The 23,776-nt window shown below is 41.0% G+C and overlaps 1 protein-coding gene across 3 annotated transcripts; it reads right to left on the bottom strand.

The window, feature by feature from the left end:
- Positions 1–4,048: 4,048 nt before the first annotated feature.
- On the bottom strand, positions 4,049–23,462 carry LOC145778575 (uncharacterized). Of its 3 annotated transcripts, none has more exons than XM_082590090.1 (7): positions 23,309–23,462; positions 16,703–16,852; positions 15,777–15,879; positions 10,880–11,158; positions 7,919–8,120; positions 7,068–7,209; positions 6,335–6,463 (listed from the first exon to the last, which is right to left on the bottom strand). In XM_082590090.1, the coding sequence occupies exons 1-6, from the start codon at positions 23,435–23,437 to the stop codon at positions 7,101–7,103; spliced, it is 972 nt and encodes a 323-aa protein (XP_082446216.1). In that variant the 5' UTR covers positions 23,438–23,462; the 3' UTR covers positions 6,335–6,463; positions 7,068–7,100. The 3 variants fall into 3 exon arrangements, with proteins under 3 accessions (XP_082446218.1, XP_082446216.1, XP_082446217.1); XM_082590091.1 differs by lacking the exon at positions 23,309–23,462 and adding an exon at positions 17,516–17,778; XM_082590092.1 differs by lacking the exons at positions 7,919–8,120; positions 10,880–11,158; positions 15,777–15,879; positions 16,703–16,852; positions 23,309–23,462 and adding exons at positions 4,049–5,013; positions 5,578–5,829 and having other exon boundaries at positions 6,327–6,463; positions 7,068–7,441.
- Positions 23,463–23,776: the final 314 nt, after the last annotated feature.

The following is a 23,776-nucleotide window of genomic DNA, read 5'->3' as shown; positions in this document are numbered from 1 at the left end:
TTTTTTTGCCAGAAAATCGGTCAATTTGTACATTCTGAAGAGGTACAATCAATGTAAAAAGTTACATGTGGCACTGGCAGTATGATCAACAGCACCTGCTTTATTTGCTTTCAGAAAAGTAGAGCTATGAGAAAACACTCATTGGACGACAGCTTCCATGGAGGGTCTTCGAAGCGGCCAAGAAGTAACGCAGCAGGCAAAGAAAGAGAAAGACTTCGTGAATTTAACCAGGCCTTGGATGCTCTGCAATACGTCATCCCTGTGAGGCTGACTCAAAATCGAAAGCTTCATAAAAAACAGACATTGCAGGTGAGTGACGTACAACGAAGGTTCAAAGTTGTAATAAATAGATTAAAATTATTTTAAGACTTATATCATAGCATTGAATTTTGCCTTTCTGTAGCCTGCCTTTCCGTTTTCAGTAAACTGTGCTAATTTTTCATCAAAACTTTAAAACTGAGATTTTATTAGCCTCCAATAAGATGTGAGATAGTTAGATATTTTTGGAACTTTTTAGTGTTTTAGTTTAAACTACTTGTGGCATTTTTAAGATACCACACTGATACATTTTCAGTTTTAGTGAGTGATAAACTAAAATTGCAAGTGGCCCTCATGTTTCGAGGTCGGGCCAAGACTGTAGGCGCGAGATTCGTCCAAATCTAAAAAAAAATACTTAAGTCCCAAAATAAGATTAATTTTGGCTGTGGGATAACGCAGCGGATAAGGCACTCGCTTTCCAATCATGCAATCCTGGTTCGACTCCCGGCTTAAGCTGGTTGTTGAAGAACGCCGCTCACCTCTATCCAGGGTGTAATAAATTGGGTTGGCGTAGTTGCTGAAGTAAAGGCGGCCGAGAGTAAGGAACTGGCCACCCTACTCTCGTTACTGCCGATGGCTTAATCTAGGGTATATTTTGGGTGCTGAATTCAAAAATCACATCAGATTTTTTGTATCACATCAGGATTTTATGATATCTGAATGCTGTTTTGGTAAAAATGGGTAAAATCGACTCCTGATCTATATTGGTAGACTACGGCGTTTCATGGAATTTGAACTCTTTTTTGTCAAAAAGGTCTGTGATAAAGTCTAAATTCATCACGAAAAAGTCTAAAGTGTACACAAGAAATACAAACATAATATTAATGAAAACATTGAGGTATTTCAAGACCTGTTTTATTTTTTTTAATTTTTAAGTTTAATGAAGTGTGGTAACTTGAACCCAATTCTTCAAAGTTTATCTGCTAACACTAAACGTTCAACGTCATTTTTTTTACAAGAGTAGGCTACATTGCTTTTTTTTTCGTGTTAAGAAGTAGGTTTGGTGGCTTTGCAAATCCCCAATACATATTTTAAACCTTTTGGTTTTGCCATCTTTTCGTTTTGTTGGTGCTACAGTTGTGTGTTTGTAATGTCATTCGCTATTACGTTTGCGCCAGCAAAGAAAAATAAAATTGAAGAAATTGAATAGAATAGACACTTAAAAATAGGTTCAATTCTACAGAAAAAAGGAAATTCACATGCACATTTGGGAAACGTTATTCTGGACAAACTTTCCCTTGCATGATTTTTGTGAATGTTGTGAGTAGATTTAGGATTTCCATTGATCTATCGTCTTAGGTTTTCCACACAAGCTTTACATGCAGCATGTGTGGAGCCCATGATTTGTCCTGATCACCCAGGCGAATTTTAAAGTATGTAAGATATGCTTGTTTCACAAAACTTGTTAGGGAACGGTTAGGAACAGTAGCCTTTGGTTATGAACAGTAGCCTATAACTGCCACATATGTAATAAAGAACATCAGGGTCATTTTCACACTTTTTTGAAGATGTCATTCTGCTACTTATTCACACCACAAACAGAATTAACACCTTGCTAATATGAAAAAATCTGAATACATGAAAATTCAAATAAGAATGAGTCATAGACAAGTTTCACATAAGCTTAAATCTCCACGTTTAGTGAAAAAGATAAAGCCGATGTTATATATCAAAAAGTGGAGTGGTACTAAGCATTCAGGCGAAAGTGAATGCAACCCTGCCTGTAAGGGGTGATTTATGGACAGTTCTCAGAAGGTACATAAGTTGGATGGTCTACCATAGACAGATGGTCCACTAGCCAGATGGTCTAGGTGACACCCTTTGACCAGTGGACCATCTAGCTAGGGGGGGATTCTGACTAGCGTACCTTCTGAAGGTAGGTCGGTCACTCCAATGGTCATGGTGTCATCATACATCTCCAAATGTTACAAAATAAAATCATTTCCATGAATATGTCAAATTTTCAAACACTATTGACTCATAAGGTCTTTATAAAACGGTAAAAGTAAGAGAAAAATCGGCCAAAAAGCCAATATTATGAGAAACAATACCATGCAAAAATCTCAAAAACCTGATGTGATGGGTAAAATCTGATGTTATTTTTGAAATCAGCATCCTCAATATACCCCAAATCACATCTTACATTGCAGACACAAAATTTTTTATCTTTTTTGTTGGCCTGTGTTGTCCATAGGCTACGGTATAGCAAGACGCCGAAACCAGGTAATTCAAATGCTAAATAACTGAAAACCTTAAATATTTTTTAGCCCGGGAAACTTCCTGTCGTAAGAAGCAAATGAAAAATATAGCCTATAGGCTACTCTCAACTCGCTCTAAAATGCCTCTCCTAAGTCAATACTACCGTAAATAGCAGCTAATTGTGTTAGCTCTCACTTAAATCTTTTGTAACTCACATCAATATTTTAGCATCACTGTTGATGCAGAACTGTGACTGGGTTTCAACAAGTATTTTTTATACTTTCAGTCCAATATTGTCTCAATTAAGCCTCAAGTATTTTTACACGCATGTCGAAAATATGAAACAGATACTAGACCTATAGATAAGTAGGCTATGTGTCTTTTTTATTATTTTCCGTTAACCAAAAGAAAACTGCTGAAGACCAAGCAACCAGTGCGGCTACCTGAGAGGACGAGGACCACCAATGGAGGCTGAATTTGAAAAAAAAACTCTACTTCAAAGCTTCATCTCCGATACTGGCCTCCATCCAACCGCAATGCTTTTGCCAAGAAAGACCTGGTTGTGGCTCACCCGCCTGCGCAATGGCCTCAGACTATTCCGCTCCAACATCCACAAATGGGAATGGCACCATCTGCGATCTGTGAGTGCGTTTGAGGAACATACCGCAGAATACACCATCAGTAACTGCGCCAGATGGACTGCGTAGTCTCCGACAACCGGATTATCAATTAGTCCAATAACTGATCGACACCTGCCCAAGCATCTAGCTTGAGTCACAGCCACTGCTCAAGCGTGATAAAAGCCAGAGCCCCTCGACGCTTGGAGTTGCAAAGGAAACAAAACCATCAAACGATGAAAAAAAGAGTTTTACCAATATAACGATGGATAGAATAGCCTGACTAATTTAGGAAACTAATTTTTTCTGAAATTTTATTTTACTAGATGGCGTGCAGATATATCCGGTTCTTGGAAGATTGCTTGAATGGAATAAAAGATTGGAGCGACAGGAGGAGATTCTGGTGCGGAAACGATGAAGATCACAGCATGATACAAGCAATTAATGCCGCTGAGCTGGGAGCTAAAGCATTAGCAAGTGAAAGAGGAAAGGAAAAAGTTGAACTTAACCTTCAAGCTTCTGAAAAAATGGCAACTGCATCTTTTGAAAAGACAGCAGTAGTGACAAAAACGCCGTATGCTCTTTTAGAAAACCAAAATACTTTTACAAACACTGGGTTCTCTGGACCATGCTACAGTACTGTAAGTCAGTCTGACTGGACTCCTAATATTTTACCGGATTTCAACATCCAATTTTCCACCAATCTTCATTCCTTGCATCCTGAAATTAACTCTCAACCACCTCACTGTTCTTTTGAGAACCTGAAAACATGTCCAAAACAAGGAAGCTTTCCTGTATCTTCTATTAGTACATTTAATACTACCATCCTGTCTCCTAAAACCCTTAACACCACAATCTTCTCCTGCAAAAGTTTATTCAGTACCACTGTATAGCGATGAAGAGCATCTGGACGACGTATGGACGGATATCAACGAAGTTATTTCACAAAACGAGCCAAAAGAACTCATTTAGTAAATTTCATTCCCAATCCCACGCCAGCAGTGGCTATAAATCGCTACTTGTATTATTTTTCTTCGATACCAGATATAAATTGAAACATAATGCAAAATACGTGTTAAAACATGAGAAATACCCCTATATCTACTGTGTATGTGCTTCAGTGTATACGTATTTATTCAAGGAATTCCAATAACATATTCAACACTTTTTTTTGAAAAGTATGCGTATAGGCTAATAAAGAGTTGTTAATAAAACGACTTATTCTACCTTTTGCACATGAAATTGCATGTTTATATGCACTTTAAACGAATTTGTGATTGTTTGGACAATACGTTAAAAATAAAATCTATTCATAAATGTAGATAGGCCTACAGACGACCTGTTTTAGTATAATTTAATCTATTGCTTAAATAACCACTTTACTACACCCAAAAAAGTCATCTAAATTGATTTGATATTCAATATTCATGCAAAATACGTAGATTTATTTTATTTATTAGCCTTATTATTTAATATTCTAGCATTATCAAATTGATGAATACACTAAACAAATAAAAGAAAACCGAATTCAAAAAGTGCTGATTGTTTTAGAAAAGAAAAATAATCGTTATGTGAAACATAACTTAATAATAATTCATTCGATTTATATTTATTTTGTTGATAAATGCATCATTTAACACTTTGCATTTTCACATAACTGTACAAATCGTCCAATGTGAAACTGCTACCCTCATCCTCTTCCAGAATAGACTGGGAAGCAGGAGCTAGGTAGCTGGATGTTGTTTTGGGTCGGACCACAGTCAATTCCTTCTCGGCAGGAATCTGCTGAGCGGAGGTGGAGGAGCGCCGAGACTGGGGTTGAGTGTACATAAGGGTCGACAAACTGAAGTGAATAAAATCCTTGGCTGTTTCCAACCTCCTGGAAAGAATACGAGGTGCTATAAGTAATGACAAGCGGAGGAGTTGCGTTTGTAAAGTATCCATAAGTAATAATAGCCTATAGTAGGACCGTTGAAACATTTAACAAACAAACGATAGCCGTTGCATCCATGTAAAAATGACGGATTTTGCTGTCTGGGGAGGAACATAAAACGCATTATAGCGAAGGTAACATCGCAGCACACATTTTTGCAACCATTTTAATGTGTATCAAAGCATGCCTATTAGACTATATCACATGACGTGCTCTAACTATGACATAGCGATGTGATAGCGTGATATCGTTTTATGAACAAAAAGTTACAGAAGGACCTTGAGGAATAAAATTTTAGTCTAAGGGCCTGTAAGAGCAGAATAACTGATGGTTTTTATGCAGGTTGTCATCAACTTAAAACTTTTCACTCTCATTCCAGGTAAAACAAAAAAACGTAGGTCTCATTTAAATTCAATGTAAAATAAACAGTTTTACGGGCAGATAAGTCACTCGTTTTCATGATCATATAAAACTTGAAAAGCAAAACAAACCACATTAAGAGCCACATACTTATGGGCTGGGGGTCCAGTTTGTGGTAAGACCAAAGATGATGACGTAACATCTGAGTCGGATTTTGAAGCGTGAGCTAGGCTGACAGTGAGAGCTCGATTTTCCGATAAACTTTGCTGTCTTTTTGCTTCCTGGAGTTGCCTATGAGATGTAAGAAACATTCCTGGTTCTCCTTTTCCGTTGACACCGGCACCTCTCATTTCCCCGCCCCAAGCTGCTCGAAACCCAGTCTTGCCCCGATCTGGTGTAAACCTGTCATGATTGTAGAGTTCTCAGTGAGAATTAATAGGTCACTAGTAGTTTATCAGCGGCAACTGATGTTACTTTTTATGTTAAGGTAAATATGTTTGTTTTTCTAGAGTAGACTAAGCTTGTTGTTAAATGTGTTCTATAAAAGTTTTACTCCGGCAGGTCCGCTACTTTACTGATGCCCATGTACAGTAGATATGTCCACGGATTTTAGTGAACACGCTTAGCTTCAGTATGACCTCATAATGTGGTGTGTCTCGATGTAGTTTGTTCACAAGTGTTAGCGTCATATACCAATAACTCGTGCCTGGTTCGACAACCTTTACCAAGCACATTGGAAATATAGATTGATAGTAGATTAATACTTATACCCTTGCCTAAATTGATGATGATTATGTGCCTGATCTGATCCAGACGTTGGCGATCATGGTCTTCCAAACGTTTCTGTCATTTGACATCCTTGCTTAAATTAGAATTAGGAAAAAATGTTTACAAATCACCTGAAGTCATCAGGAAGACAATGTCCTCTAGCATATTCCATTTTTGATTTCATCACTTGTTTTAAAAAGTCTTTCTTCGCATTTCCATAACCGTTGAAAATGTGATCAGCAAAAACAAGCCTTCCACCGCAGTACATCTACAAGTTGTTACACAAGCGATATTAGTGAATAATAAGTGAGTGTTTCCGCCATTTGGGCGAGTGGTCTCGGCACAGTCTCGTTTTGTTTTATTTCTTTTTCGCGCAACTCGGGAAACTTTTTCGCCCTAACTCTAAAGGCCATGAGACACGCTGTTAAGTGACATGTTGCAAACACAACAGCATACTCTTGAGCGGTATTCAATCTGAACTCGTTTGATTGTCGCACGCACTCTCACCATTCAGCTTTGCAGCCGACCGTTGAGTTTACATTTAATCCAACACAAAGCAAAAGTTGTAGACAGTATTGTTGACAGGGGTCCAGGAGGTACTTTAGGATCCGGGATGATTTTAGGGGCCCGGAAACTTGAAAAATCCTCAGCGTATTCTTAGGATATAGTGCGTTTTTCTCTAAAATGTCATGAGTTGGGGCCCGAGTCTTATTGGTACCGGGCCCAAATTATTCTCTCCACGGCCCTGGTTGCAGGCCTCTGCTTATTCATACCGCCCGACCAGCAACATGTTTTATTTCTACATTGTTTGTAGAAACGTTGAAATGGTGTAAAAATGGCAACTTCTGGTTGGATGAGTAAATATAACTAACCATGGCCATTCCTGGTACAGCATTGTGACGTCCTCAAAGCAATGGAATAGAACGATAGGTTTTTGATTTCGCTACAGCGACGTCGTAACGGAGCACCCTGTAGCGGTCATAGCGACTTTGTAGGCAAACTTGATTGCGGTTTCTGTGTAAATACACATTTTTGTAAAAACAAACATAAAAAGCAAAATACATGAAAAAGGGATGATAGCAGTCACAGTGACTAAACGGCACATTCTTCGTTTTAAGTCAATCATGCATAACGTTTGATACAAGCGACCGACAGTCCGCTTGAATAGCTCAGCGCCGAACTTGGGTTGGTTTGGTTTTGAATCTTTATCCTAGAACCGACAAAGCCTTGATAGGTTATTCCTGCTAGTTTCGCATAGCCTACTTGTAGAGGCTTTTGACGTAGGGCCGGTTATCGAGATTGACAGAGTGATGTTTTCGATTGTTGAAGTGTTGTTGCAGGGGAATTATTCCATTCACTAGGTGTCGCTGAATGGAGAGCAGTTCTGAATGCGTTGCTCAAGCGCACACCCTAAGAGTCGAACCAGCGCCGCGTGATCTTGAGTCGGGTGCGTATCCTCAGGATCAAGCAAAGCTGGTTCAGCTCTCGGGATGTGCGCTTGACTAAAGCACTTGACAGACCCATTTCGTCAAGCTATGTCTCGCAGACTTAGAGAAAACAGTTACGGACTACCTTTTTCAAAAACTTGTGGCCTACATGTAAATTGAGCTGTTTAAGATAAACAAGATTCAAGACGTCTAGGTTACGGTCCATCTTTCTGGTTCATTCTTCATGCTGGTTTCGTTTCTGGTTTCCTAGATTCGAAACTAGTGTTTGATCTTACTTGTTTTTGAGAATGTACATGTCGTTGAGCATTTTGTCACTGTGTGTATTGCGAGGGTACAGGCTGTTGACCACAAAAACGACTATGAGTTGTGTGGGTGGCGCTACCATGTGGAGAAAATAGTCAAACTCGAGATCATGGATCATCGGAATATGTTTCTTGCGGCATTTACAAATATAGATCCTTTTCGGAGTTTTCTTATCTAAACAACATGAAAGTTGTCGTGAAAGGTTAATCTTGTTTAGTAATTGGTGACCCTCAACCTTCCTTTTGAAATAGCTAGACTAGAATAACTTCAATACCTCTTCTAACACATCTAAATTTATTCTTTAATTGTTTACTTACAGTAAATAATTAAAGAATAAATTTCGTTTTCCCAAAGATCTACTTTCCTCTCCCCCGCAGCTTGGAAACCACTTCTTTATAGCTACCAATGCAGATGCGCCTCATTAGCGTATGTTAGATCGTAGACAGGCAGATCCAGGGGGGGGGGGGGGGGGGCGATTGCTTCCGCTAAACCACAGAAAATTAAGTGTATTTACCCTGTTTTTGCAAGGTCGGATTAACGCAAAAGTACACATAATTGTGTTTTGTTAAAATCGCCCCCTCCCTTTAAAATCGCTTGATGGACATATATACTAGATCAGGTGTCTAAAAATAGTGGGTCGCGACCCAAATTTGGGTCGCAAGACCATCCACAGTGGGTCGCAAAACAGTTTAAATTTACTATCAATATAACTTGTATGACAAAAGTAAATACAATCTTTGATGTGCTGAGATTACAATATTGTACAAAAAAATTTATACTTTCGATTGTAGTAGAGTAGTCTTCGCTTATTAAGCCTATGGTTATAAAGTCTAAAAGACACCTTGAGCCAGGACATGAAACTCTCTCAGCTTATCTTCAGAACTGCCGACTGAAACTCAGCGACACCAAAACTGTGGCAGCAGCTTTCCACAAACACAATGGAAAACCTCTGTCCTTCTGCCCTGAACCAAAATATCTTGGGGTGATACTGGACAGATCGCTCACATACCACCACCATTTGGTGTCACTGCGCAAGAAACTGACATCTGGCGCTGCTCTACTCAAGCGCCTGGCAGGCTCCAGCTGGCGGCGAGGGCTGACACTTTCCGTATAGCAGCCTTAGCCCTTGTCTACTCTTCAGGTCAAACGAGAGAACGACTACTACAAGTCAAACGAGAGAAGAAGAAGAGAAGAAGCCGAGCACTGTGCACCTGTTTAGTGCCGCAGTGCTTACTGCCACAACATCGACACTGCCATTAAAAACAACGCCCTGCGCACAGTGACCAGATGCCTGCGTTTCACACCATTGGACAATCTCCCCATTTTCGCTGGCATCCAACCTGCTGAGCTTCATCGCGAAGAAGCCACTCTGTCTTTCGGCCGACAAGCACTGGAGCCTAACATCTTCTCCACCACAAGATCTCTGCTCCCCCAAACGATCACCCCCGTCGAATGAAATGAAGACACCCATTCGTGGCAGCCGCTCAACCACTGATCATCGAAGCTGATGAACAAGATATCTCTGCGGCTACTTCGGCAATGGGCAGACCATAAATGGAATTCTGAATGGAAGTCAAGTACTACCAGACTTTATTCGCTCATCTCCGACGCCGACACATGCCCCATAGGTCTGACACTACAAAGACAGGCATGGGTGCGCCTCAACCGTCTTCGTACGGCGTCAGGCTTTTCTGCTCAACCATGCACCAATGGGGAATGGCTTCTTCTTCTTCTTATGAATGTGGTGCGAAAAACAGTCCGCAGACCACATCATCAATGACTGGAGGCTACCATCTTCAAGCCACCTAACGGAGTGCAAGGTCTGCTCGTCATGGATGATGAAACCAAAGACTGACTGCTCTCTAGTAGCCTTCTAGTGTAGTCCGGAAACATCGTGAATCTGGGGTGGTAAAAGGATGGACCCTCGGCCCCAGAGGCTCACACGACGACGACGAAGTCCACGGTTAATAGGTCCACCGGCTTATTAAGCCCAATTTGGTTCATTCCGAAATTACTGAAGGTATAGGAGTGGTAGAAAATTGTCCCCCTATTAATAAGCCGGAAATCGTCCAGTCCCGATGTGGGCTTAATAAGCGTGGACCACCGTATTGAAATTGATATTAAATTGCAAAATATTTTGCTCAAAATTATATGCTTCTGAAACGTTTGGGCCACGAAGATTTCGAACGATTGTTTTTTGGGTCGCGCCAAAAAGTATTTGCGGACACCTGTACTAGATAAAACATACCACTTTTTTCTACGGAAGAGTAACAAAAGTAAACCACAACAACGCGTAGACAATTCAAAATAGTCTTTTGCTAAGAGAAGCAATCTTAACGGAACTCCAATGAAAAAAGTCTTTGCATTTCGGAGGACAAACTGATACTTGTAGACAGTGGATTGCATTCATAAGTTACATTGCATTGCCTACTATACCAATAACTTAACGAATTTTTAAACCAAAAACGCAACATCAGTTTGATTTAATCAACAATCTTGTGGAACCTGATCATTATGATAGGCTAATGTCAAGCCCTGTATTTTGTGACTTATCCTAGATCTAGGCTACTTTACCCAGACAGTAACTTTATCTGGTCCATATCTGGTCAAATCCGTACCCGATCTGGTAAATATGTGCACCAGATAAAGTGGTTGTTTATGCAGTGAAGTAGTTTTGATTAATAAAGTTTAACGCAACGACTTGTCAAGCCCCCTCAAACTTTCTCGGTCCACACTGTAAAGCCAAGAGTCTGTCTACCATAATTGACTGCAACTTCAGCCATATCACTAATCCACTAGGTAGACTAACTACAGCATACAAAAGTAACTTATAAAAAGTGGGTTTAGCAATTAAATAAGATATAAAAAATGGTTAAAAGTACAAACAGTAAATAAAGCAACAAATTCAACTTTCAAACATATAGTCGTGTCACCTGAAATATTCAAAAGCATGCGGCGGGTTGCTACTGGACAACCGTCACATGTAGGCAGCGACGAAACCCTTCCACCTTCTGGGTTAGTCATATTGAACGGGCTGGTCTTGCTTGAAGTTATAGACGAGACAACGCCATGTTGAGAACCCCAGGCTTGCTTTAGAAATGGCGATGACATGTTTGAAAGCTGTTGTCGATAACTTAGCACTGAAGGCGCCGATTGAATGAAAGAATGCGAGGATGTGATACTGAGAATGGATTTGTGCCATGCATGGCTAGCTAAAAAGTAAGGAACTTTATATGACTTCTGAAAAAAAAATGCTTGACTACGCAAAGTTAACAGGACATAGACAAAATCGATGTATTTAGTTTGTAGATGGACAAAAGTAAACCTTTTTACTTCAAATATGGAATTCACAAAACATTGACATCCTGATGGTTTAGTAGGGCTTTAGGCTACTGCATATAGAAAGCCATGATGGTATATAGTTTGTGTGAGTTCGAAGGGTCTTATAGAATGGAAACCGTAGTCAGAGACGAGAAAACAAAGTTATACAAAGATTTCCACTTCACATATCACAGACGTCTGAAGACTATTGCAGATAATCATACAACATAAAGCACGTAGGTTTAATGGTAGGCTATCCTACTACTGTTAGTAAGAAAAATATAAACAGCAACATAGTTTGAAGTTTCAGATTTATATAGCTTCCTCAGTGTTATATAGTAAAATATGCAAATAAAATATAGCATACAATGGTAGTCTGACCAAATAAATAGTAATCATATTTTAATGTTAAGACATGGTTGTGAAGATTGTTATAGCCAGGGGCGCCGGAACGGTTTTTGACTGGGGGGCAAGATTATCAAAAAAGGGCACTTTTGTTGCTGAAAGACCAATTTTTTTTAAACTTTTAAGATAACATATAGCAATAATGCTCATCCATCAGCCAATCATCCAGTAATGATACAAGTCGTCGTCGTCGTGTGAGCTTGAGCTTCTGGGGCCGAGGGTCTATCCTTTTACCACCCCAGATTCACGATGTTCCCGGACTACACTGGAAGGCTACTAGAGAGCAGCCAGTCTTTGGTTTCATCATCCATGACACGCAGACCTTCCACTCCGTTAGGTGGCTTGAAGGTGGAGCAGTCGTTGATGATGTGGTCTGCGGTCTGTTCCTCGGCACCACATTCACAGGAGGAGGTAGAGGCCATTCCCCATTGGTGCATGGTTGAGCGGAAAATCCCGACGCCCGTATGGAGACGGTTAAGGCGCACCCACGCCTGTCTTGGTAGTGTTAGACCGATGGGGCGTGTGTCGGCGTCGGGGATGAACGAATAGAGTCTGGTGGCGGTTGACTTCCATTCAGAACTCCATTTATGGTCCGCCCAAGTAGCCGCAGAGATGTCTTGTTCATCAGCTTCGTTGATAAGAAGTTGAGCGGCTGGCACGAATGGGTGCCTTGATTTCAGTCGACGGGGGTGCTCGTTTGGGAGAGCAGAGATCTTGTGGTGGAGAAGGTGGTTAGGCTCCAGTGCCCGTCGACCGAGGGACAGAGTGGCTTCTTCGCGACGAAGCTCAGCAGGTTGGATGCCAGCGAGAATGGGGAGATTGTCCAATGGTGTGGGACGCAGGCATCCGGTCACTGTGCGCAGGGCGCTGTTTATGGCAGTGTCGATGTTGTGGCAGTAAGCACTGCGGCACCAAACAGGTGCACAGTACTCTGCTGAAGAGTAGACAAGGGCTAAGGCTGCTATACGCAAAGTGTCAGCCCTCGCCCCCCAGCTAGAGCCTGCCAGGCGCTTGAGTAGCGCAGCGCGGGACGTTAGTTTCTTGCGCAGTGACACCAAATGGTGGCGGTATGTGAGCGATCTGTCCAGTGTCACCCCAAGATATCTCGGTGCGGGGCAGAAGGACAGAGATTTTCCGTTGTTCTGGACGTGCAGCTCACGATCAGCTTCCCGATTATGGAGGTGGAAAGCTGCTGCCACAGTTTTGGTTTCGCTGAGTTTCAGTCGCCAGTTCTGGAGATAGGCTGAGAGAGTTTTCATGTCCTGGCTCAAAGTGTCTTCTAAATTTTCCCACGACTTTGCGGAGTGGAGAATTGCCAGGTCGTCCGCATAAGCATATTTTGCGGAGACCGTAGTTGGCAGGTCGTGGGTGTAGATGTTGAAAAGAAGTGGAGCCAGGACCGATCCCTGTGGGACGCCGTTTTTCAGGCGTCTCAGTCTGCTTCGCTGTGAGCTACCGGTGGTGAGGGTAAAGCTTCGATTCCTGACAAGTTCCATAATCATATGAACCATATGTCGGTCAGGAAGCAGGCGAAGCAGCTTGCAAGTAAGGCCGCGATGCCATATGGTGTCATAGGCAGCTGTAAGATCTAGAAAAACAGCGCCGGCCTTCTTTTTTGCCTCAAAGCAATCCTCGATGTCTTGGGTTAAGAGTGTGACCTGATCTACGGTGGATTTTCCGCGCCGAAACCCAGCTTGCTCTTTTGGAAGGAGCGGGTCGATGATTGGATTGACGCGTGCGTAGATCAGTCTTTCGAGGATCTTGAAAGGAACACAGAGGAGGGATATTGGACGATAACTCCTTGGGTCCTCTGGTGGCTTGTGAGGCTTAGGGATCGCAACTACTAAAGCTCTTCTCCAGATTTTTGGGATTGTGAGGTGGTGCAGGCAGGAAGAGAGGAATCTACGTAACCAGGACTTTAAGGCATGGCCAGCATGGAGCACAAGCTCAGGGCAGATCTTATCGGGCCCTGGAGACTTGTGTGGTTTCACTAGGCGGAGGGCGGTGGCGAATTCCTCTGGGGTGAAGTCTCCAGAGATTGCTTCCTCTTGTGGTGTTTCCACTCGCCAAAGGGCAGACACTTCCTTGGCAACAAGACGGGATGCCTTGCGGTCCTTTGTCTTGTAGACCCCGTTCTGCACTAGCTGGGTAGCGATGGCATTAGCAGAAACGGGGCACTGACGAGCGAAGTTTGCTGAGCGCCCAGTGAGGTTGTTGACGATGCTCCATGCTTTGCGGCTTGAGTGTGAGAAGTCGATGGTTTGGACAGCTTCGTTCCATCGCTCAAGCTTCTTTGTGTCCAGCCGCTCAAGTAGTCTGGTGGCGGCGGTGTTAGAAGCAGCGCCACTTGTGGCGCTTAAGTAGGAGCGATAGAGAGCTTCACACTCAGAGTCCCAGCATGGTGTATAGCTGGTTCGATGGCCACGTGGTATTGTGGCCTTTGCCGCAGTTATTATGGCATTGCAGAAGTCCTGGTATGCCTCGTCTGCGTTGCATATTTCAGGTGATGGTAACTTTGCAGCAGACTCATTGGTCAGGAGGCTGTATTGATTCCAATCGGCTTTTTTGAAGTTCCATCGCTTCACCGGTGAACTCGGGACAGGAGCCACAAGTTTTGGGGCGATGATGAGGGACGGCCGGCGTTGGGATCGCGGGAACTTCTCAAGCACACGTCTGTCTGGAAGAGAGCTGTCGACACTCGCGAAGGCCAAGTCAGGGCCCGTCCCTGCTCCCCAGCGGCCGGAGCGGAAACTGGGCGGCTCCCCTGGGCTGAACAGGAGGGCAAGATGGTTCGCAGAGGCCCAGCCAGCAACTCTCCATCGCTGCTTGTGTTGTTGTAGCCCCAGTCGATGTGCCGGCAGTTGAAGTCGCCAGCGTAGAGACTGGGGGAGGGGAACGTTGAAAGGGATGATGGCAACATTCGCGAGGGTGGGGGCTTGTAGATGTTGACGATGTTATAGTCTGAGATACATATGCACACCCACTCAATCTCGGCATCAGTTGGAGATTGGTCGACAAACGTCCACTTCAGGCTCTCATGCACAAACGTGGCAATGCCGTGCTTCCTGCTTAAGGTAGACCCGGCTAGCGTGTAGTTGGGAATAGCTAGCCTATCTGCAGAAGTGCAGTGGGTTTCCTGGAGGAGGATGACGAGTGCCTGGTTGGTATGGGCAAGCTGCTCCACAACTTTGGTCTTGCTTGTTGTGTAGCCTTCTATGTTGAGCTGCAGAATGGTGGGGCGTCTGAACTTATCAACTGCCCCATGCAGCTGTGCCGTCCGGGTGGAGGCTCTTTGTTGACAAATTTTGTTTCTCATCTGGTTGAAGGCAGATGGTACTCACAGGATGGGGCACGAGGAGCCATTTGTCGTCCATCCCATGATACAAGTGTCCGGTGTACAAAGAACAATGGCACGGGCGAAGGCATCGTGCTATGTTATGATGATGTAGGCTAATCACCTACGGTGATACAGAATTTTGTGTCGTGAATATTATTTTGAGGCAGAAATGAAAATTTATAATTAGACTAAAAGCAAATAGCTGAACTTGTTATATCGTAGGCTATTGCAAAATGTGCAGTAGCTTACATGACCTTAAAAGGGCACCATTGCCCCCCTATCCACAGAAAATTTGAGGGCAGGGGGGCATCGGCCCCCTGCTTCCGGCGCCCCTGATAATAGCCTATGCAAGTTTGCAAAGCTAACTATTGTAACCTAAACAAATCATAGGTGTGTCAAAGCAGACAATTAATCGATGTGTTGGAATAGGATAACAGTAAACACGCTACGTTTTTCAGCATGAGCAGTCAGCCTTGTGCTGACAGCCAGGAAGAACTCTCCTTTTTGCATAGTAAATACACAAGTTGGATCCTTTCAAACTTTTCGATCGGGAATTATCAAAGTCTCTAAAGCTAAAATCGCTGTAAATAAATTAATTTAGACACGGTAAGTTGACTTGTTCAAAGACCCAACAAAATATGCAAGTTTCATAGCCTATCCAGATCTGACTACATTCATTTCAAGTTAAAGCCCTATTTGGGTCCAACTGTCAACACTGAGGCTAAGGATTAACTCGTCATATTTGAAATGCCACGTGACCAACCTACCGCTGTGCAAGTCCCATAACTTTACTGATCCAGTGCGTGATCTTCGTGGATTTGTACTTTTTTCGGCACCAGGTTTTGCTCGTATGTCTTTCACAGTGAGTGACTAAAGTACAAATGACAGCCTAATTACAAGTATGTTTGATCGTGTCCAATGGCGTACGCAGGGGGGGAGGGGCATTGATCCGTAGATTTAGTATTTGCTTTGTTTTTGACAATATTGTTATTTGCTTTGTCAATGCTACCCAAAACAAATTGAATGTCTTACTTTACTTTGTTAAATTGCGGCAACTTTTGATTAAAACGGAGGGAAAAGCCCAATGCTCCCCATCTACGTACGCTACTGATCGTGTCCACAGTCCAGCCTATTTTTGATTGAGAACGAAAAGACCCTCCGAAACTTTAACTTGCCCTCTCCTCAAACATATGTGTTTCTAATACTATTACAACGTTTTAATGACATTGTATTACATTTTGAATGGCGTTTCATAAGTGTTTGGCTGCTTTCATTAGCTACATTTTTAAACAAACTTTTTATTTCAACGTTAAAATACTTCTCGCTCCCCAACAGCTGCTTTTGCCCCTTTAAAACTTTCTTCATAGCTACGTCACTGTTTCACTTCTTTGGGGGTTGAAACTTATTAATACTTTAAAAGCTACACAAAGTTAATTATCTCATTGAAACCAATCTTTGCACGTTTGTTTATCATCAAACACCAAATCCTTTTTTATTTTAGCTTTGAACTGAAGCCATGTAAAAACTTTCTTGAAACTATTTTTGTGCTTTTGCATTAATCATTATTTCGTGAGAGATGCAAGTTCAAATAAATACTTTTCAAAAAATAGTAAGCTAATAATTGAAAACTTTGTGCGGTAACCTACAGGCTATTGTCTTGTTTTATCTCTTAAAAGTTACATTTGATTCTTACATGGGGACCGGGTAGCATATGTCGCGGGGGAGCTGAGGGACATCGAAAAGACTGATATTTTGTGTCCTCATCTTCAACATCTTCCTCTTCGTTAACGTAAAGCACTTCACGCTCCTTTGCGCTTTTCGCCTTGGGGGTGGGAGTCTTCGGCTGAATATTGTATACGACAATGATACGTCAAGATACAAGATGCTGATATTGGTGAAGTAATTTTAAATTGTTATGTTTTTATTTACTTATGCTCTTCTAGATACTGAAGAAGCCGCAATTACTGTGGCGAAAACTTAATCAGTAAATATACAAGCTTCCGATCATGACAGAATTTGTTTAAATATTGTTGAAGTTGCAAAGAGAAAGTTGAGCCTTTTTAGACCTAGTTTTCTTGCATGTTGGCAAAAAAATACAAATTAAATCTTTCTAGACAACAAAGAAATTTGCATCAAAATTACATCTCACAAATGTCAGTTGTTTCATGAATGAGTCGTAACTTGATCTTACAATATTTTGAATGTTGTATTGCAGTTATGTGCCCGTTCAAAGCTGACAACAATAGTCCAACTTTTTACATCAGTAGCTTGCTACTTTGAAACCAAACATGTTGAAGGTCTTATCTGTTTCGAGAACCATTTGTGCATTTAGGCCGGATGTAGGAAAAGATCTGTAGCCTGCAATGCCATAGTTATGTGCATAGATTATATGCGTATTATGTGCATAAATTCTAAGTTCTATGCCATAGTTCTATGCCATAGAATTATGTTATATCTGTAGTTCTATGCCATAGAACAAAGGAATTCTAGAGAAACTCCGATCTACCCGTGGTCTTTCAGATAGTTTCTTTTGTGATGGCGAGCTCATTCCAAGTAGAGATCTAGATTTGCACATCCATTTTTCCAACAGCAATTTGCTTTTGTTTCTCAAACGGACTAAATCAGTGGTTCTTAACCGCCGGTCCTCGGACCGGTGCCGGTCCGTGTAATTTTTTTGCCGGTCCGCAAAAGATCTTACTTTCTGCAAAGCTTATTTTAATGTGGAGTCATTAGCATATTGTAAAATTGTGATCGCACTGTGAAACATGCACAGCTGTAAAACTGACATATCTCCACGTAAAATTGTTTGATAATAAAGGTGACTTTTTTGATGACCTAATTCTGTGCCGTTGATAATGTTTTTGTGACAAAGTGCATAATAGTTTTTCAAAAAGTTTTGAAACACAGAGATACATAAACAAATGGGGTATTTTGTCCTTGAGAATTAATTAAAAGCAAAAAAAGGTAATTACATTAGGCTACATAAATGCTCAACGATCTACATTATGTTCAAATGTTTTGTCAGATATAAATGTTTGTTTATGCCTACAATAATTAGGCTACACAATTTTAATTTAATATTCTTAATTGTGTTGCCATGTGTAGACTATTGGTAGCCAATAAGTCTTAAAAATATGTAGAATTTAGCAAATCGCTGCTTGTTGATAAAATCATACACACCAGAGTTGGATAAATTAGCCTAGTAATACGATCATCATCATCCATTGTCGGTTTGTTCCCCACTAGTGGGGGTGGCCGATTGTTTCCGTGCAGCAATTGTTTTGATCCCTTTTCTCCATTTCACCCTGTCCCTTGCATCTTCCTCCTTCAGTCCGACTTTTTTGAATTCATCCTTCACTTGTTGTTTCCACGTTCTTCTGGGACGACCGCGTTTCCTCTTCCCATCCACCTTTAGATCTAGTGCCTTTCTAAGAAAACTTCCTTCCTCCCTCCTTATCACATGTCCATACCATCTTACTCCATTTGCCCTTGCCATTTGGTCTATGGTCTCTCTCATCCCTAGCATATCCAACAATTCTTCAGTCCTTTTTTCCCTTCTCGTTTTCACCCCACACATTGCTCTCACCATTGACCTTTCCGTTCTTCTCAGGATTGCCAGTTCACTCTCTCTTAATACCCATGTCTCGCTACCATATAGCATTGCAGGCCGCACACAGCTCCGATACACTTTTCCCTTCATCCTTAGTGAAAATTTTCTGCCATACAACATTTCCCCACATTCCCTGAACTTTGCCCAGCCCAATCTTGCCCTTGTTGTCACCGCTGCTTCACATCCACCACTTCCATTTATCCGATCACCCAGATAACAGAAGTCTGTCACTGTTTCGATGCCATGGCAGAACTCATCATCATGGCCTTCCACTTCATTCCTTCCTTTACTGCATTTCCCACAAACAAAACACTTCGCCAATCTTGTTGCGGCTCTCTTGACATTAGCACATCTTGCATGTACCCACTTTCCACATTCCTTACATTGCATTGAATTTCTCATCACTCTCTTGCCACATATTCCACAGTGATCTACTTTGCTCTCAACAACTGTTCCTTCTGCTCCACTCACCATCACTTTTGTTTTTTCAAGATTCACCATCATACCTTTGGTTTCAAATGCTTCTTTCCATTTCTCAAACTTTCTCTCCAGTCCCTCCATACTATTACTTGTCAAGACCAGGTCGTCTGCATACAAAATTTCACTCAATAAGCCCTCCCTCACTCCTTCAGTTACAACGTCAACCACAATAGCAAATATCAGAGGTGACAAAACTGATCCTTGGTGTACACCAACCTTCACCAGTGACGTTCGGTGGCTTAAACCGTTGGGAAAGCAACATGCTGCAGCAAGGTAGTAGGCACGAAGGGCGTAACCGTCGGGCGAAGCCCGAAGGCGTGTTGCCGAAGGCAACACTTCCAGCGGGGGGTCTGGGGGGCCTCCCCAGAAATTTTTGAAAAACACTTCCAATTTGGTGCGCTCTGAGAGCATTTCTAAAACAAATCAAAAATAAAAATCTGTCAAATTGTGCTTCGCCTATGTGGTGATCATACATCCATTTAATGTTTAGAAGTCATGAACAATCTTAATTTTAACGTTGCAGGACTAAAATCCTGTGTTAGACATGGAATAATAGTTGTCTAAATGTTTAATTCGTCATGAATGTTCATTCTCAGATATTCAGTTAGGCCTACACTACAAAAATTAACACTTAGGCCTAAACATTACAACCGCAAGCAATTTGTACAAAAAGCTGGATAAGTTTGCCTCCTGCTTATAGAAGCTTAACCCTTTGACCGCCACCAAAAATTTACCCTACCGTCACGCATGAGTGATCACGAGTTTGTTGGCCCTAAATTTCTCATGTATGAATCTTCCCTCAATAACCTTCACATGAATGTCGAAGAGCAATTCTTTCTCTTTTCAAAAATGTAAAAAGATTATTTTATACAGTTATATTAATTAATTTTTGACCTCGCAAAGTTATCTGCATTTTTTTTCATACTTTTCTCACTTCAACCCCAAATAAAAGCTAAATTTTGAGCTCTTTTGGTGTTGAAATTTAATAAAATGTTTGAAATATTATCGGCAACACTGAAAAAACAGTTTCTAGCGCGACGGTAACGCTCTCTCGTCTGAAGCAAGCGCGGAAAATCCAAGCAAAAATTTTTGTCCAAGTTTGGCAGTAAAAATCTCAAAAAGTCTAAATACAAACTATATTTTTTTAATATATATTTTACTTCTCCATTGCTTCATCTTTGATTTGAAAGGTCAACGAGCATCAACGATGCCACCGTTCGCAAGATATTGTGGTTTTTAGACTTGCACTCAAATATGAGTGCTGGCGGTCAAAGGGTTAACGAACTAAATATTGCATCCGCACCTGAACGTTCATTGGCGAAGTAACGTTATATCAACGCTGTAAAAAGGGCAAAGGCATGACTAGGAAAGCTAGTAGGCTAAAGTACATGGCGAGGAGACATCAAAAAACAGCAATTATGATGCTGTGCGTGTACCGTGACGAGAGATCATTCTGACGAGTTAGTCTAGTCGCTCTAGCAAATGTATGCATTGACGTCACTGGGAAAGCAAGACTAACCTTAAGCAAGTCTAACCTATCTGATTGGCTAAGCAGCTGGTGACGTTTTGCAATACGAGTAAGGATTGGTTAAAACGAAGGCGTTTTTTGAACTTGGGTAAGCAATTTTGATAGTTGCTTACCTGGAGCCTCAGTGGTTGTTTCTGACAGAAGCGTTTACGTTAATTGGCATTTATAGGCAAGACATGCGGTTTGGTGAGGTCTTAGACTACTCACAAGCGTTACGAGTAATTCTAGCCACGAAAACAGTAATTTTCAAGTTAAAATAGACGTGATAAAAATAATAAGAAGTTAAACCTAGAATTCAGTCATTATATTTTGCATAGTTTTTGCTAAGGTAAGCACTGCTTTCCTTGCTTTCCCTCACCGATCGTCACTGACCTTCACAAAAAACTCGCTTGAATAATTTGATCCAACTCTCACTTTTGTTCTTGCATCCTCATACATAGACATCACAGCTCTCACTAATACCTCCGGTATACCTCTTTTCCTCATTGCCCACTCCATCACTTTCCTTGGTACTCTGTCAAATGCCTTTTCTAAGTCGACGAAACACATATATAGTTTTCTCTGCTTCTCTCGGTATTCCTCCTGCATTCTTCTCAATATAAACAGAGCATCTACTGTACCTTTTCCTGGCATAAATCCAAACTGCATATCATTTAATTTCACCAATGCTCTCAACCTCTTTTCTAGTATTCGCTCCACAATTTTCATTCCATGCTCTAGTAGTTTTACACCTCTATATGCACTGCAACTTCTCACATCCCCTTTTCTCTTGAACAGTGGAACAACAGTACTATGCTTCCACTCCTCCGGCATTCCCTCTCCATCTAATACCCTTTGGCTAAGTTGTAGCATTACTTCAATTCCCAACTCTCCACTTGCTTTTATCATCTCTACGCTCACTTCTGATGGACCGGCTGCTTTATGCAGTTTCATGTGCCCCATTGCCTCCACCACTTCATCACGAGTCACCTTTCCCACTGGACCCTCCACCAGATCAACCTCTGTCATATGATCCCATACATTCTCCTTATTCATAACATTTTCCATATGTTCCTTCCACACTTCTCCTCTGCTTTCCGGGCTGAAATGCAACTTCCCATCTCCACTCCTTATACATCTTCCCCCTACAATATCTTTCCCATCCTTTTTCATTTGTTTTATGAGTCTGAATACTTTGTTTTGGCTTTCCCCACGATACAAGTAAAATTGTAATTGAATGTAATAAATTAAACATTTTCATGTAATTGCAACAGTAAAGGATACTTTTTGTTGTTTTGTACCGTAATTGTATGCAAAAAACTTTTCCCAAATTACAATTACATTTGGTAGGCTAAGTTGCACGCACGATATCAGTGCTTTTGTCGAGCTGCTAGCTGGGGTTCAAAAAGAAACTCTAAATTGCAACTAAATCTTTATCGAATCTAATTCTACTTGTCTTTGATAAAATCAAACTGAAAGAAATCATCGATAAACACAAATATTGAAACATTTAATTTTTGTTATTGAAACGTGTAATTAATTATATTTTGTAATATTTGTAGCTTGAAAATATCAGAACAATGTAATTGTAATGTAATAAAAAAAAATTGATGGTGTAGTTGTAATGTGATTGAACTGAAAGCTATGTAATTACAGTAGTCTACCTATGATTTTCACTACACTATTATGCAGTACATAACTATTGCTACACTGCACAATATGTATACACTTTATTATTTTACCGCATTTTTTCTTAAACCAGCGTGTTTTCTGCCAAACTGCTTTGCGGGAGATTTTTTAGTAGGCCTACTTATTTCCTCTGTTTTGTTTGAGTGCCCGAAATCTGCTGCTGTCTTTAATGTCATGCTGTAATCTGACTGCAACAAAATCTGAAAAAAAGTTATAATTATACAAACTTACCTTGGCTCCATTGAGTTAGACTTTAAATCTCATAACATAAGTGAAAAGTTTCAAACTTGGAAAATCCTTACAAGTTTTCACTTACGCGATTTCGCTGTAGCGTGCTTACTAGAAAACCAAGTACCAAGTCATTCCAATCAATCGACCTCACTACAAGCAGCAATAATTTCAGCGTCTTTTTAGATCAAATATATGAAGATGCAGCTTCAAGCATCAGCCAAGAAATATAGCTTGGATTGATTTTTATTCGTTTTCAATTCGCAAACATACTCGGCTCCCTGATGATGATGAATTCCCTTCGACAGGATCTCAACCGGAGTTTTTGATTTATGGTCACAACTTTACAACCACAAGTGTTATGATTAGTCCAAAACTTTAAAGTCAATGATCAATCTTAAATTAATTTTATGTTGGAGCACAATGTGAATTTAGCAAGTAAAACCTCTCTCTACAGTAGGCCTATTGGCCCAATTGATGATGCTTGATTAGTTTCCAGAAAGCTGCACTTTTAGACATTGAATGCTGTCAATATATTCCGTAATCTATTTAACGCTCTTCTTCAGAGTGAAGTCTTTGTTAGTAGTGGCAATGCAAAATATTTAATATGAAAATATAACTTGATGAAGTAAGTTAGTACAGAAAAATCCATTTGTAACAATGTTACAATAAAACAAACATTCGAACTACATTTGACCAGTTTCCACCAACTGCAATTTCAACTTCTGGATGACCATAAAGTATTGTTTTGTACCAAGGTTAAAAGATAGAATTGGCTTACATACCATTTGAGACGGTGTTCTGTTAGAAGGTGCCTGACAACCCCTGACTGCACCAACTTGCAACTTTGTGCTTTCTCCGGATGAATTGAAGTTTATTGTGACATCACGGAAACTGACTGCCTGAACAAACATTTCTTTGTTTAAAGTGAATGAAACCGGGTCTTTCAATTTTCCTTCATTTTTAGGCCATTGCCATTTTTTAATAATTGTTCCGCTTTCTGATTTCACTACTCCTCCACTTTCTGACAAACTCATACCAGTAGCACCGTTTTTGTGATAGCAAGTCGACTGAAATATAATGCAAAACTCATTAAAAAAATGTGATTACTTCAATTCAAAATCTGTGAAAGCTATTTTTCTTGTGGTTTGGAGTCTAAACAAGCGGTGAAAACAATAACGACAGTGTGGAAATTGGTAATTACAAAATAGCGCAGTGGTAAATACACGGAACGAAATGATAGGATAATTTGC

The sequence above is a fragment of the Aplidium turbinatum genome, chromosome 10 (assembly GCF_918807975.1).
Source record: "Aplidium turbinatum chromosome 10, kaAplTurb1.1, whole genome shotgun sequence".
Lineage (NCBI taxonomy): Eukaryota > Metazoa > Chordata > Ascidiacea > Aplousobranchia > Polyclinidae > Aplidium > Aplidium turbinatum.
Note: the sequence above shows the minus strand (reverse complement) of the source record. Positions and strands in the feature narration are given on the sequence as shown.

Excerpts from the sequence above, each read along its gene's own strand:
- LOC145778575 (XM_082590090.1), bottom strand. The coding sequence starts at position 23,437 with ATGTTTGTTCAGGCAGTCAGTTTCCGTGATGTCACAATAAACTTCAAT. Across the intron at positions 15,880-16,702 it reads ATATGCTACCCGGTCCCCAT|TCACTCACTGTGAAAGACAT; the intron begins GTAAGAATCAAA and ends TTTGTACTTTAG. Across the intron at positions 7,210-7,918 it reads ATGTACATTCTCAAAAACAA|AAACCGCAATCAAGTTTGCC; the intron begins GTAAGATCAAAC and ends GTATTTACACAG.